Source organism: Perca flavescens, chromosome 22, assembly GCF_004354835.1.
Source record: "Perca flavescens isolate YP-PL-M2 chromosome 22, PFLA_1.0, whole genome shotgun sequence".
NCBI lineage: Eukaryota > Metazoa > Chordata > Actinopteri > Perciformes > Percidae > Perca > Perca flavescens.
In genome coordinates, this window is record NC_041352.1 from 21,094,344 (window position 1) to 21,111,109 (window position 16,766).

The 16,766-nt window shown below is 38.8% G+C and overlaps 1 protein-coding gene across 2 annotated transcripts in view; it reads left to right on the forward strand.

The window, feature by feature from the left end:
- Positions 1–3,417: 3,417 nt before the first annotated feature.
- The window catches only part of sh3kbp1 (SH3-domain kinase binding protein 1), a 39,631-nt gene continuing 26,282 nt past the window's right edge, over positions 3,418–16,766 (forward strand). For both annotated transcript variants that reach the window (XM_028570031.1, XM_028570032.1), the window contains exons 1-2: positions 3,418–3,629; positions 13,459–13,616. In XM_028570031.1, the coding sequence (XP_028425832.1) occupies positions 3,626–3,629; positions 13,459–13,616 (162 nt within the window). In that variant the 5' untranslated portion in view covers positions 3,418–3,625. The remainder of the gene's footprint in view (positions 3,630–13,458; positions 13,617–16,766) is intronic.

The window sequence follows — 16,766 nt, forward strand, 5'->3', positions numbered from 1 at the left end:
GTCACCTTTGCTTTATTTCTCACTTTAACTGAACTACAGTTAAATGTATCATATGATGTAAAAAGTATTTTCTGTTGACATGTAAAGCTTGAAATCAGGATTTTGTTAAGAAATTCTATTGCAATTTCTTTCTAAGTCAGGAGAAGAGTCTTAACCGCATAGGCTGTCTGTGGCCACAGAGAGGGTACAGGTAACCAATCGGTTCCATACAATCACTAAAATGACTCAAATGCAACATTTCAGATGCCATCAAAAAACCAATATACTTAAGGGAGGGATGAAGGCGCCAGAAACAGTGTCAGCACTGCTGAGACTTCTCACTGGGTGTTTTCACATGTACAGTAGGTGGCCAAATTGAATTGGGGCTTCAGCACATCATGTAATAGCAACACTGTCCCAGATGGTGTCACCTTAGTGCTTTGTGTTAAAATTACCTCTGATCTCTGGAGACACCAACCTCTATCTCGGGATGAGGAAACAATTAGTCTTTCCTAAGGCCAACTGCACGTACAGCGGCACAGATGGCATCTACCATCTATGTGGGAGAAGATGTGTTACCCTAGATACCATAATACCACATCTTTTACATTTCAGGCATTTTGTTTACATTTCAAAGTGGGCTCTGAAGTGGTTGAATAGGAGGTTCACTCTAATACTCAGGAGCATGGCTGGTAAATGGATTAGTCGGCTGTTGTGAGATCAACCCTGTGACATTTTGGTGACTCCTGAGTCAAAAGTAACAATTATAATATGATAATTCTAAATGCTAAAACCTACTGCAACAGTAGCACAAGTGGAGAAGAGACATAAAGTAAGTGAACACAGTACAAGAAATGTATGTCAAGTTGGCTAACATTAGCCACCATAAGCTACAGGTCATACCCTCATACCATACCAGATATACAGGAATTTTTGGACACACCTTCGTAACAACCAAGTAACCAAGTTTGGACATCCGCCACCTGCTGGCAGCAGAAGAAAAACAATAAGTGGTTTTAGTGAATTAGTTAGCCTGAGTAATTTAGAAATAAATGTAATTCTGTATAATGCAAAAATCCTCAATTGCTGATGTCATTTATTATTATACTCTTTCAAGCCAATATGCTAATATAATAGTTTAAAAATAGTGTTTTAATTGTGCTTTGCTCAAGAGGCATCTACGCAATGTTAAGTGCGCAGTCTGGGAATACAATAATGCGCATGCCCAAAGGTGTCTGACTGTTGCCGAGCTGAATCTGATTGGCTGAAGTATGGTTGTCGTCATTGGCTCCTAATTTTTCCGATGGTAGCTAGTTGGTTACCCCTGAAAAATGTTGATTACCCGGTAACTCTTATCATCTACAGCACACATTTGAAAGTCTGTCATTTGAAGATAAACTTAAAGATAAAACACCTCAGTGCCCACCCGCTGCGGGATATTGTTATAAGACAATCCTCTGGTTAAAAAGAATCCTATTAAACATGGAGCGGTTCTCCAGAACAAAATGACTAACTGCTAACGTTAGCTTGTCAGAGAGGCTTTTTTGTGTGCCTTCTGTGTGTGTTACGGGAGGGATGGCCCCTATGGTAAAGAACCACAGACAGTATATAGGCTAGTAAAGAACACGCTTTTTGAGGATGCTAATCATCTTTCTGACAGGAAGTTGACAGGAAGTGACAAGTTGGCCAAACATAGCTAAATTTTGCATCTGTGCAAAGTAAAGTTAACGTTAGTTGTTGCCCTAACGTTACAATTTTTTTTCCTTCTAAATCCAACCCCAAAACACCACTGGTATCAATCTTCTCATCTAGGTAACTTTATAGTCCTAATTTAACACAACTATTTTTTTAAGGAAAGATTATTTATGAAGATATCAGTTTAATGTGTTGCCTTGTGTGAATGCATGTTACACCTTGATTTTGGGGACACTATTAGGCTACAGCTGAATATGATGGTACATTTGAGGGCTTTTGCACGCTTTCACACCACATTTTTACTGACATTAAACAATATGTAGCCTCTGCTCAATACGCTATAGTCAAGACAGTTAATACAGTTGGCTAGATAGGCTATTGACTTGCAGTATACTGTTCACAAAATGAGGGTCAGGCAAGACGTAGGCTATCATCTGTCTTGCGTCACAGCCTACCTGAGATGCATTCTGGTCATATGAATGCCATTTCTATAAGCTGCTATAGTTTATCGTATCAGATCTTCTTTGTGGTCTGTAGAGCAGCTTGTTCTGTCACTGTATTCCACCCAAGTAACAACTGATTGTGAAAACTAATCTATATCCCCCATCTCTTTTCTCTCTCCACTATTGCAGCATCATTTAATCGCCCTCTATCTGCTGCTGCCAGCACATTCATTCTCCCCTGCACGTTAAATCCAGAAAGGACAACAACACTGCTGTGTGTGTGTGTGTGTGTGTGTGAATATTTTTGTGTGTTCGATAAGGTTTCTGTTTATTAAACATTTTAATGAAGTCTACCTAAAGGCCAGAATCCCTTAACAGTGCAATGTTTGGGGAATGCTGTCAAGACTTTGTTATCGCGAGATTTGGGATACACAGGTGCAAGGCTTTGAGCCTATAAGGTTGCTACCTTCAAAGGCTGTTGGAAATATGACATTCTTAAAAAAAACAAAAAAACTGAAAAAAAAAGTTAGAGAACTAAGAAGATACTGAATTTTCTTGCTCATTTCAACCATTTTAACAATAGAGAGCGGAAGAAACTATGTCATACATGACTTATATTTATAGAAAAGATATCTGTTAGAGCCACAGGAATGTCCACACGTCTTGAGGTCAAGTCTTTGTTAAATTAAAACATCAATTCAATTAACATCAGTTACGGGCATTGTAATATTAAGTCTACTCTCAGTTATATATTTATCTCCTATTTTCTAAAATAAAACCTTAGGTTTTGTAAACTGAGTTATTATTTCAAACCTTTTTAAGAAATCCTTAAGCTGTTTATGACTTTTCCTCCTGTGTTTTGTATCTTGGTTGTGTTAGTATTAATAGATAGATAGATAGATAGATAGATAGATAGATAGATAGATAGATAGATAGATAGATAGATAACAGTAAAAGCCACATGAAGAGTGCTTAATTTTTGTTGTTTTAGGTTGTTTTTAATGTCTGAAATTAATGAAGTGCCCCTCACATAGCTGAAATATTTAATGCCATTTTCAATTATCATAATAATTCGAAACCCACTATTGATCTGGAGGTATTACAATAAGTTATTAAGTTATTTTTCTATACCTACGTCACATTACTGCCATATGTGGTTGTTGTGAAAATACTAATTTAGATGCTTGAATTTACGCGGTGCACCTGAAGGCAACGAGAGAGAGAGAGAGAGAGAGAGAGAGAGAGAGAGAAGGGGCGGGGGGTGTGGGGGGTGTAGAGAGAGAGATTTGTTCATCAGCGCTTTTCCGTTTTCCTCGCTCTGCCTCCTCTGCCGTGTCACCGGAGAGAAAAAGAGGAAGGAATATGGTTTCATCAGACGCTCCTCCCGTTTCAGCGCTGCTGTAGCGGATCTGTACGAGCAGGAGGCTGGGGCTCGGTTCGGCACAAACCTCACACAACCGCCTTTTCCCGTTACCAACCAGCCTGCAGGAGCACACCGGGACACATAAATGGGTAAAATGCAACGCTTTTTTTGCTTCTAATTTAGAGTATGCCCCAAAATAGCCTCCAGCACCTCTGCGCATCTGGATGGGCAGGAATAAACGTCCAGATGCGCGCAGGGTTCAGCCTATCTCCTTCCTTCCTCCTCCTCTCCTGTCCTCTTCTCCCCACCTCATCTTCACTGACGTCGCTTCATACAACGCCGAGCTGTTTGTGACCGCACCGGTTTGGCGTTTCCATGCTTTTTTTAATTTTTTTTTATTCATGATTGGAAAGCTGCGCGTGGGCGTGCGGCTCGGCCGTACGGGTGCGATTTCAGGAAAGCAATGGGTCACATTGATGAGTTGCAGATGTTGACACGTTTACATGCACTCTCTGTCTGTCTGGCCATTGTGTTGCACAGTGTTTGGCTCTCTCCAGCTCCCTGTCTCCGTGGATGAAACAGGCCTGCCTGTGACATTCCATTCCTCTCATCATCGCCATCATGTCCCACAGCCCTGCGCTGCTCCACACGATGAATGCAAATTAATTGATTGCAGATTTGCTGGGCGAGTAATCAGTCAATTAAGTGCATATACAAATTTGCTAATTATTGCACAGATGTAGGTCTGGAGGTGGTACTTTTTCTTTCCGTGCCCTTTAACGGGTAGATCTTTAAAACATTCCTTTGGGCAACTTGCGGATTTGTAAAGTAAAATTAATTTATGATGGATTAAGTGAGCATTATATAATAGTGATGCATAGAGAGTAGCCGGTCTATCCAAAATACTTCCTTTTCTATTCCTTTTGCATGCATACTTTCTATTGGACCTATGTCTCTGCTGCACGTAAACAAACAAACAATGCATAGTCAGCCTCGAGGGAAACACTCACAGCCAGTTACACACAACCGCCAAGGCTGGATGACCAACCGGGGAAAGCAGGCAATTTCCCCATAGGCCTAGACCAGATTCACTGTGTGGTTTAATTAATTGCAAAATTGGCTGTAATATGCACCACTAATTACAGTATTAGCTGAAATGGAATTTACAAGGGCCTTTAAACAGGTCCTTTGCTAAACCTAAAATAAAAAGCGCTGTGTTTTATATCAGTTCCATTGTGTATATCTCTTTGTAAATGTCAAAAATTACAGGATGCAATAACAATGCGAGAAGGACGGTGGTGGTTGGAGTTGTCAGTGGGGATCCCCAAGTGGGTTAATCCATCCATGACATTTATAGAAGAGGAATAAGTTGCCTACTATTGTCTTCATTTATTTATTTAATTTTTTAGCTGTGACAGTGAGCTACTTTATTAGGTACACCTGTGCAATCTTGCAATTAAACAAAACAGCACTGCCATAAATTCTACTCTTACAAAGTTTAATGTTCAGTTTTGGGTGACGGACATTTTTAAATGCAATCATATGTTCATTACTGAGGTCATACAGAAGTTAAAGGTGGCGTTGTACTGCTGGACTACATATTATTTAGTCCTCCCCATTTACAAACATGAGGTGGACATGGTATTAGAAATGTCTCTGAATATAATGCAGTCTAGCAGAACACCAACACTGACAGTAGACTTTATGGCAGATCAGTTGTACTGAACTGCATTAGATTGTACTGGTGTACCTAGTATGTGTATATAGATGCTGTGTAAGACATTCAATAAAGAAAACTTAAATTGAAAGACAGTAAGGCCCTTTTTTATGTTGTTTTATATTGCATTCTTGGATCCATTTTGTCGTTTTTGGTTATTTCTTTGCTTGTTCCTGTCGACTTACAAAATAGAGACAAGACATCAAACTTACAGTTAAAAGCTTTCTTTTCAACGAGCTTTGCCTACAACTGTCCTTCAGAATTGAAGTCAAAGATTTAACAGTTAAACAGGTAGATTTGGCTGTTAAAGGAGCTTAGTTTCTCTGTTGTAATTAATCTTAAGTGAAAGTTTCACTTTTCTCAGCCGGAACCGAAACACTTTCTCTCTCTTTCTTGCTTTTGCTTTTTCTGTGCTGGTGCTGTCACCGTGTCTCTCACATTAAAAACAAAAACAGTAACGCACAAAGTTATTATCTCGGGGTTGTCAAAAGTCATTCTGGGAAATGGGAGTGCTGGGAATTGGAATCAATGCAAGTTGAGGGAGTCAGAAGCAGCAGCTTCCTGCGATGCAACAGAATGATGAGTTGAACAGAGAATAGTTGGAATTTTCCTTTTAGTGTGGGAGAAGTCTGTAATCTGATCCACAGTTGGAGTGGGTGGCTTTGACTTCCAGTGGGCTTCAGTCCAGTGTGAATGCTTTTCAGCGAGAGCATTGAAACATACTCACAGCTAAACACAGGTCTGCTGTAAACCAGTGAAATGTCAGTGTGTCTTTGCAAAGTTCAGTTTGTTTGGATGTGTAGTTACCTCTTATCTAAACTGACTGCAGCTGTTCAGAGGAGGCTAAGGGCCCATGTCAGTTCCTGTATGTCAGTATGTTTCTTGACCACTTGTGTGGGAGTTTTGTTTCGTCTGCAAGCTTTCAGATATTCTGTCTCTTGTCCTCATTTTTAACCTTTTACACACAAGCAATGTACCACCAATATTAAAGGTACAATATGTAACACTGACAGCTAGCGTTTAAAATAGTTACTTCAGTCCAAATTCAAAATTCTGGAGAGAGTTGTCCCCCTCCTACCCAGACTCAAAGTTCACAGAGGTTGCCAGGCTGAGACCCCAGCATCCACAACAATGTTGCTAGAGGTTTTTCTCACATAGCCAGACATTACTTCACAGCACTGCGGAGTAGCTAACGTTAGAGGCTGGCTATATAAAAGCCCGTGCTCACGCGGAGCTCTGTACCCAACTGACAGATACACTTTTTCGGCTTAGAATTACGGTAGGAACCGTTAAAAACCCCACAACCTCGCCGTCCTCTCCACCCGACGGACAAACGCACTTTCTCGGCTTAGAAATACGGTAAGAACCTCTAAAAATACCACTACCTTGTTGTCCTTTTACACCCAACTGAAATACACACTTTATTGGCTTAGATTTAACTCACGGCCCTCTCTTCTTGATTTACAGCCCCCCTTTGTTGGCTTAAAATAACTCATCGTTGTCAGCTACGGCCGCTGAACAGGCTACACGTTGTAAACAGCTGTGGCCTGCTTGCCTGGTCTTCCGGTAACGTTAGCTAACGTTAGCAGTTATGGCGTGGTGGCATGGCGGCGTTAGCCAGGACCAGTCGGGATCACTTTACTTGCTGTGTCTCAATCGTTTTTGCAAGTAACCAACTCGGGTTCTCTAGCTATATAATTCAGTGTGAGTACACAAATGTTGAAATGACATACAATGCCCGTCCCTAGAAGCCGTGATAAATTAGCCTGAAGCTAATGCTTACCTGTTCAGGAGGAAATTAGCCAACTCTGCGTCCTTTTGGGCTCTAAGCTGTCTCCATCTTTCGGATACATCTCCAGTATTTACCCAGGGTTTGTTACTGGTCTCTGGTTACGCAACTGTTAGAAACATGGCAAGTTTTTTTTTAGGTCGGGTAGATTCTATCTCCGTTGATCCCGTTTGTTTGTTTGCTGCTTCCATGGCTGCAAGTAAATATATTAAATATTGCACCTTTAATGTTTAAGTGTATGCAAGTAGGGCTGCAACAAACAATTATTTTCTTAAAAAACGGAATAAGTAGTAAAAATGGCAAAGACAACCTTCCAAAGTGATCAACTTAAATTGCTTCTTTTTTTTTTCGACCAACAGTACAAAAACTAAATTATAAAACTTTTCATAATATTTGATACAAAGTGGTCGATAAATAAGAGCAGATTTATTTTCTTTTATTTAAGCATCAAGTTTCTTTGACAGTTGTAAACGCAGACCTAGTTTTATTAAATTTGATTTTACAAAAAATATAGTCCATAGATTTGTAGACGATATACTTGAAACTAAGCTAGCTGAGGCTACAGTTGGATGGATTGGTCGGAAAGTGGGTAAGTGAGCAAACATTAAGGTGTTTTTGTTTTTGCTTATCACACCTTTTTACAGTGGGGTATAAACCTTCAGACACTACAACAGCTAAAACATTAAGGTTCTGGTAAGGTCCAAACATATTCTGTTTGGTACATATACGTTTGTTAGCAACTCCATTATGCAGCCATCGAGCAAAAAACAATAATTTGAAGTCTTTTTTATGTAACCTGTCTGATGAATGTACACTTAGTTTTGAACTCCACCACCTCAGCTGCTAAATATTCAACAGCTAGTCTCTCACTTTGTCGTTTGGTGCCGTGCAGGTATTGGACAGTGAGTTTATTTGAGCTTTTTATTGCTGAAAACATATACATTGGGGTAGCTAATGAGACTGAACCACATAGCGTAGCATAGCAACATTACATGAGCAGGCCACGAAGTGTGTGGTGTGGTGTTAACATGCAGTCTGTATGTAGACATGCTGTCTAATCATGGGCTTTTTCTGGTATTTGATAAGCATTCTTGTTATCTTCATATTGCACGCCTTGTGATCTTTATATGCAATGCGGTGCTTGTGCATCCCAGGTCAAGAAATGATATGGGCTGTAAGGAAGTAAGTAAAGTTTATTTATATAGCACTTATCACAGACAGAGTCACAAAGTGCTTCACAGGCCAAATAAATAAATAAATACATTATAACAAAATGATAATCATAAAGATCACAAAACATCATAGTAAAACACAAAACCATGATATACATAGTAATAAAGTCAACAATGTGGTTAAACAAACGCCTGACTAAAAAGATGCGTCTTTAGCTGCTTTTTAAAGATGTCAGCAGAGGCTGTATGTAATTACAAGAATCTCAAACTGGATCCTAAATTTAACAGGCAGCCAGCCTGTATGTCCCCTTTGCTGAGGAAGCATGTTTATACCTTTTATACAAGGTTAAGATGGTGTCTACGAGTGACCCCTTTCCTTTTTTGCAAACGTCATGTCACTCAAATGCCAGTAAATATGGATTTATTGGGAGTTAATTTCAGCTGCAGATTTGATGCTAGTAAGTAAGTAAGTAAATAAGTAAGTAAAATTTATTTGTATAGCACCTTTCACAGATAAAAATCAGAAAGTGCTTCACAATAAAATGCAATACAACACAAGAAGTCACAATATGAGCAAATTGAAATACAAATAGAAAATGTAACAAACAACCATAAAAAACCCATCGACTAAGTAAAAGCCTCCTTGAACAATAAGTTGAAGTAAGTAAGTAAAGTTTATTTATAGAGCGCTTTTCACAGATAAAAATCACAAAGTGCTTCACAAGGTACAACCACATTGAAATACATTGGATGAAGAAAACATTTAAAAAGTCAAAGACAAATGAAACCCAGTCAACTAAAAGCTTGTTTACATAGCAGTGTCTTGAGTTGCCTTTTAAAAGAATCAACAGAATCAGCCACAAGGAGGAGCAAGGGCAAGGCGTTCCAGAGTCTGGGGGCTACAGCCTCGAAGGACAGGTCTCCCCGTGTTTTATAGCAAGTCTTTGGGACCATTAAGAGACTTTGGCCTGCTGATTGAAGGGCATGGCCTGGGGAGTATGAACGTAACAAGTCAGCAATGTATTCTGGGGCCTGACCATTTAAAGCTCTAAAAGTTAAAACCAATATTTTAAATTCAATACGAAATTTAATAGGTAACCAATGTAGGGAGGACAAAATGGGATTAATGTGTGTCCTTCTGCCAGATCCTGTTAAAAGCCTTTCCGCAGCATTTTGAACCATTTGAAGACAATTTACAGCAGATTTGTTAAGAAACATAAAAAGAGAGTTACAATAATCTAAACGTGAATAGATAAAAGCATGATAACCATCTCAAGGTCAGAGCCTGTTAAAATTGTCCTCAATTTTGCAATATTTCTTAGATGATAAAAACAATTTCTGACAAGAAGTCTCGAATGGCAGTCCAAAGACATTGAGTGGTCAAACCAGACACCAAGATTTCTGATGCTCGACTGGACACTGGAGCTCAGAGAACCAAGATGTTGGATGATGGATGGAATTTTGTTGTCTTGGGCTACAATCAGGGTTTCAGTCTTTTTCACGTTTAAATGGAGGCAGTTACAAGCAAGCCACGATTTTACACAGGAAATACAGTCCAATAAATCCGTTAGTTTGTGTAACTCAGAGTCATTGAACGAGCAATACAACTGTATGTCATCCGCATAAAAATGGTTTGACACATTGTTAAAGTTGTTCAAAATTTTTCCAAGAGGGGTAATGTACAGTAAGAATAAAAGTGGATGTAGGACAGAGCCCTGAGGAACACCATTTAAGAATGGAGTGGTTTCAGACAGTATACCATTTACATATACAGACGGGCCCAACCACACCAAACTCTTTTTCCAATCTATGTAACAGTATTTTGTGGTCCACTGTATCGAAAGCTGCTGATAAATCCAATAAAACCAATGCTGAGTATCTTCCCGAGTCAGTAGCCATCTGAACATCATTTGACACTCTGAGGAGAGCAGTCTCCGTCAAGTGCATCTTTCTGAAACCTGATTGATACTTATCCAGGAGTTCATTGTTAGTTAGAAAAGCTGTTAGCTGCTCACATACTACTTTCTCCAAGACTTTTGAAAGAAAAGGCAGTTTTGATATTGGCCTATAATTAGAATGCTCCGCTGGATCCAAATTGGGCTTTTTTAAAATCTAAAATCTTTGCATGGGATTAGTTGACAATAAGAAAATATAGAATATCGTCAGAATTATATTTTAAAGTTGAACTATTATTGACTTAGTTATTGCTAATTTGCATATTTAACAAGGACCATAGACAATCATTGACTGTCCCAGAATTAGCTCAATAGCTGAATTTTGTGTTGTTATGATTCAAGTACAGAGAATAAACATTATAGACTGCATCATACAAAATTAAAAACCCTTTCAATTTAAAACATCATAAAAAAACATGACATGGTTAATGGTCATGATAATATTGTCATATCCTTTTGCAGGGCATTACATTGCTTTAAAATGCTCTTTGTGCATTGTGCCTGCGCATCTATTTCACCACGCTGTGTTGTACATCCTATACACAAAAAATGAAGGCCGTTTGTAAAATCATATCCAGTGTGCATATATTGCAAGGCTCAATTTCCACTCTTTCTGCATAGCTTCGCACCAGACTGAGCTCCAATCGAGAGCCTATTTGGCATTAACTTTGTGTTATTGCCTTTGTACTCAGTGATGTGCGTTCTGTGCAGAGCCACAAGCTGTCGTCTTCTTTAGTGGTGTATTTGTTGTTGACTGACGTGGATGGGTGGGTGGATGGCAGTGTGTTGTCCTGTTCTGCCAATCAGATGTACTGTAATGTGGTTTGCAAGACAACTGCCACAAGCTATTAACTCACTGTACATACAACTCCTTACTGAAGAACCTTCCACTTCCACCTCCACTCCAAGCAATAAAGAAAAGTGGTATTTGTGCCACGTCGCTGTCTCATCTGCGGCTAATCTCTTAGTTATCTCAAGCCAGAATCATATCCTTCCCATCTCAGTGCCAGGCCAACTTGGACTACAGTTATCTTTGCTTTTTCTGCTTAATATTGATGTCTTGTGGAAGTCATTCTCTTTCCCCATGATGTAAAGAGCCAGCGATGCCCTGCCCTTCCACTTTAACACAACTGCTTTCACAAGAAATGCGGTATTGTGGTTGATTCTGACAAGTGTCTCTGTTTTGGGTGTTTGTCCATTGGTGCATCGGTGTGTAACGTGACAGACTTTTTTTTGCGTGCGTGAGTCTGTGTGTGTGTAAAAAAACCTATATGTGATATGACACATTCAGCACATTTTTACAAGTATTAGCAGCTGCACGAGCTGCTAATACTTGTAAAGAGTCACAAGGTGTTTTTGTGTGTGTGCGAATGTATGAGTTGGTGTGTGAGATATTATTTTACTAATGTTCCTTCCTGTTTTCTGTTTTACAGAGGCTTGCAAAAGTATTAATACCCCTTGAACTTTTCCACATTTCGTCACGTTACAACTACAAACGTAAATGGATTTTAATGGGATTTTATGTGATAGACCAACACAAAGTGGTGCATAATTGTGACGTGGAAGGAACATGATACATGGTTTTCAAATGATCTATGACTGTATTGTTTTGCTGATGGAATTAGTGCAGTGGAAATGTCCATTATGCTGAATTTACCATTTGAGTTATGACAGCACAGGTAATTCCAACTCCCCCTCGAAGAATTTTCTGTCCTAACGTTTGTGTGTGCTGAGAGTTATGATTTTTTTGAATACCAGCTTTTTTTTTAGGAAATGAAATAACTATCTGAATCAGAGGTGTACCAAAGAAGAATTAAATGCAGTTAACTTTATTTCTGCAGTGTTGCAGACCAGAGTAAATTCCATTGTTGTTGTTGTGTAGGATTGTGTGTTTAATTGTGAATGTGTTTACATATGTGTGTTTGTCTTTCACATTCAGTTTTGAATCAGCGGGGAGCGGGAAATTTCAAATGGGGATGGACCGATTATCGTCCCTGGCCGATTATCAGGCAATTTTTTGGCAGTTTACAGATTATCTTCATCTGCGTTTTATTTGCCTGATAACCGATAAAGTTAATAAATTAAAAAGTGCACTAATTTGGCTATTGCTACAGCTCTGTGTCTGTCCCTCTGCTTCGGTTTCACTCACCACTGAATCTGACTTAATGTCACGCCCACAACACTATCTGACTATCTATTACTGTGTATTAAATAATTGTTTAAAGGGTAACTACATTGGTCCAGTATTAAGCGAGATCGCTGCAGTCAGCAGCAGCGAAACAAGCTACAATGTAAGTTAATAGGGCAATTGTCCTGCTTGTATTTACCTTCACAAAAGTGCTTGTTTTGCCACTGACTCAAATTAATATTCTACGTTTCTGACAACATTATGGTAAGGATCCCTTCAGAGATAGACCTTTAAAACCTCTTTGATATCTTTCAGTTTAACCAGAAACAGCTGTGAAGTCGCTAGCGCTAAACCCACCAGACTCCATCTAAAAAATACTTTCAGAGTGTATAGAGCCAACATATTTTCACATGTAAATCGGTAAACTATGTGTTTATTTCAACCAAAACTAGAGTTGGGATGGTTGGAAAAGTGGAAAGACGACCCAAAACGGTTTTCATAGTTTTATTTTTTTTCTGTTGACTTTAAAATTACTGTTAATTTACATGGAGTCTGGCTGGTTTAGCGAACGCAATTTCAAGGACGTTTTTATGTTTAATAGAAGGATCTTACTCTTTAACAGAAAGTTCGACCTCTTTAGAAATCCTTTCCATAATGTTGTCAGACACTTATTATATTAATCTGAGCTTGTCAGTGTCAAAACGAGCACTTTTGTGAAGGTAAATACAAGCAGGACAATTGCCCTATTAACTTACATTATAGCTTGTTTTGCCACTAGCTTGTTTTATTTTCACTGTATATGCATATCGGTTCCAAATATCGGTTATTGGTTTCATTAAAGGTGAAGTAAGTTAAGACTTATAAAACCAACTTTCTGTCATATCTGCTGATACTGACCCTATGTTCGAATAGAACTACATGAAGCAGGTAATTCCAAAAAAAATCCTTTCTCCCTTGTAGGGGGAGGGGCTTAGGATAGCATTTTAGGCTTTAGCGGAAAGGGGGGAGGGACTGAGAAGTTTGAATTTTTTGGCTAAGTCCTGGATCTTTGCAATCCTACCTACAGTACCTTCAGCTACTAATATTTGGTATCGCTATCGGCCTTGAAAAGCCAGTATCGGTCGATCCCTAATTTCTAAATTACACAAGATCCCCTGGTAATAATAGTCCCGCACGGATAGGGCTAAACTCTCTTTCTTATTCTCTATGTGGCCCAGTGGAGGCCGTGGTGGAGTTCGACTATGAGGCTCAGCAGGATGATGAGTTGAGCCTGACGGTGGGTGACATCATCGTGAACATACGGCGGGACGATGGAGGATGGTGGGAGGGTGAGCTGGACGGACGCAGGGGCCTGTTCCCGGATAACTTTGTCAGGGTGAGTAATTACAATGTCACCCCCCCACACACACACACACACACACCCTCATTTTCTCTCCTCATTCCCAGTCTCTTACACGCTCCATAAAGCCACAAGAGGCCCTCTCTAAATAGCAGCCGAGTAAACACGCAGTACCCAGTGTCACTGCAGTATGGTTTGCTTGGGGTGTTTGTGTGTGTTTTGAAACACTCGCCCTCATTCCCAGGTGCGAGTTTGACATCTTTTTCACATAATGGGAGGTATTAGGGTTGAAATTAGCATTACATTTAGATCAGACTAACATATAAAGTTGGATTTTACTTTAGATTAAGGTTAAGACTAACACTGCCTGAAGTGGGAGTGTGACTGTCGGATTGCCAAATTTCTAAACGTTAACTTAAATTGTTGAACGCAGCCCCCGCTATTCCATTGTCGGAAAGGTCTGTGGGGAGAGGGTTTCAGAAGCTGTTCGACCATCCGACAAGCACTTCTGATAAAGTATAGTACATTCAGAGTCTTGTTGGGTGGTAGTCTGCTTAGCTGGTAGTGGGGAGCAACACTGATAAGGATTTTCTTTATTTTAAAGCTAAAAATGTGTGGTAGACGTCACTTCCCCACATCTCGTTCTATCACCTTCATCCTTGCTTGTGTACCTTTCTTAAACCAAGGTGATTGTGTTTTGATAAAAACGGAAACTGAACCAACCTTACACCTACAATTACAAAATGAGGATGCAAAAACATAAGGCTGTAAAAACTGTGCGTAAACCATGGGTATTTTCTAAGAACCATGAAGCTACAGAGAAGTTCATGTAAATCCAAAACCTTCAATTCATTTAGATATTGTATTCTAAACTCTCAGAGTAAAAATGATTAACAGCTAATTGGACAGTTGATTGAAAGTTTAAGGAAAAAGAAAGAAAAACGTCAGTTGTTCCAGCCTCTTAAATGTGAATATTTGCTGGTTTTCTTTATCTTCTATGATAGTAAACTAAATGTTGCGTTTTGGATAATTGTTTGGTCAAAACAAGACCTTTGAATACATCACATTGGGCTCTGGCAATTTGCACTATTTTCTTATATTTTGTAAACAGACTAATTAAATGATTAATTGATAACATAACCGTCAGATAAAGCCATTATGAAATAATTGTTAGTTTCAGCAGCTCCAATTACAGTTTTTTACAATCACTAATTTCAGAACCCTGATGTCATTTTTCAAAACTCTAGACACAAAACTCAAAACGGTCATCCCTTGTAACACAGACTGTCCAATGTTCCAAACATTGCATTGTGGATTCATATCTTTAAAGAAATATTCCACTTGCACAATCATTGGTTCAAAAAACTAATTGACTGTGAAATACCATTGAAACGTTACTTTAGATCACCAACACACAAGCTACCCATAGTTTCACTGTGTCATTATTCTTACAGTCATTAAATATTGTAGTACAAAATAGGTGATACATGTTTCATTATGGTACTACATGTAACTACATCCCTGTAAAAGTACTGCAGTAGTAGAGAGAGTACTACAGACACAGTGGAATCATTGAACAAAATGTATTGATGAAAAGGAATACAGTACAATCACAACATAGGTTTATTTGAATCAAAGCAAAATAATCAGCTACAAAATAGAAAAGAAAAATACAGTACTGTAGAACATCAAATGCTGTGTTCCTCAACTTGCTTGTAATTTAAAAAGCAAAACAAATGAGTGATTACGGTATGCTACATCGTCATCAACTCTGTCTTGTGGATTTGGCCACAGGTTCTCATCTACATTGCAATTAGCCAAACATCTTGAAAAAAACCTTCGGGCATGGCGAACAATGTGGTACGAGTGTATATGTATATGTATATATACAGTATATATATAAAGTATATATCTCAATCATCAGTAACGAGGTGGCAGAATTGGACAAGCAATTCCAAGGGCCTGCATGCATACAGTGCAGTACTGCCAATACTGTAAATAGTCTCAAAGGTCATAGAAGCAGTGTCTGATAAACAGTAGTACATTACAGTAAAGAATGATGATGAAATATTACATCCATAGATAATGTAGTTTAATTGGTTCATGCTCCACGCTAATTGGTGACAATGAATCTCGTTATCTTGAAACTTTTATGATCTACACGTGGTATATTGTTTGTCTGTTTCCGTACAACTATGCATTAAGAGTAATGCAACAGATACTTATCATTTTGAGCAGTTGTATCAATTGATAGTTAGATGATTATAATGAAATGAACAGACAATCATCTGAAATGTAATGTGTGAGTTGCTTTTTGAAATAGTAGTACTTTGATGTTAAGTTGTGTCATATTGAACAGGTGATCTTTGTTAAATGAACAAATGAGCTTAGGTTTATGTGTATTGTATCCAAGCAATTGAAAAATGTGCATTTTGATCATTGGTTATGAGTTTTGTGTCTAGAGTTTTGAAAAATTACGTCAAGGTTCTGAAATTAGTGCCAAAGGGATTGTAAAAAACTGTAAAGTACTGCAGTAGTAGAAAGAATACTACAGAGCAATGTGGTAAGAGTATATAATATATATAGATATGTATATATATAAATATATATATAGTTATTTGCTGTATTTACCCTTTATTTACAGTATCGAGGTAAGTCGATTGAAATTGAGGCAGCTGATTGGACGAACGCGTCACATGGGTTTGTTTTCTCCGGAAATCCAATGCCAGACTGTCATGGCGGCCGTTCAGAATACGATCTCATATTGTACTAAAATAGTTCACTGAAACATGTTTCTGAAAACATTTTAAGCGAGAAATAGGCCGTGCAGTTGCTGAATCTGTCTTCATTTCAGATCAACAAAGGTCAGTTTAGAAGATTTTCGTCAGATTTTGAGAGACTCTAGTCACCTCATCCTGCTCGCCATTTCCGGGTGAGTCCCGACTGCCCTGCCGCCGACTGAACTCTGCGCCTCGCCTGTAAAGTAGACGAGAGCAGGCGACAGCAGCCGGGGACGGTGACAAAAATCTGCTCTCAAGTCAGACAGTTTGTAGCCGTTTCAGCAGCCTTCAGCAGGACTAAATAAGCCAAATTGTTGCTGCTGTTGTTCTGAAAGATATTAAACATTCTGAACTTAGCAGAACCTTTCCTTGTTTGTTTTTTTCTTCATATTTGCAAAGTTAAGTG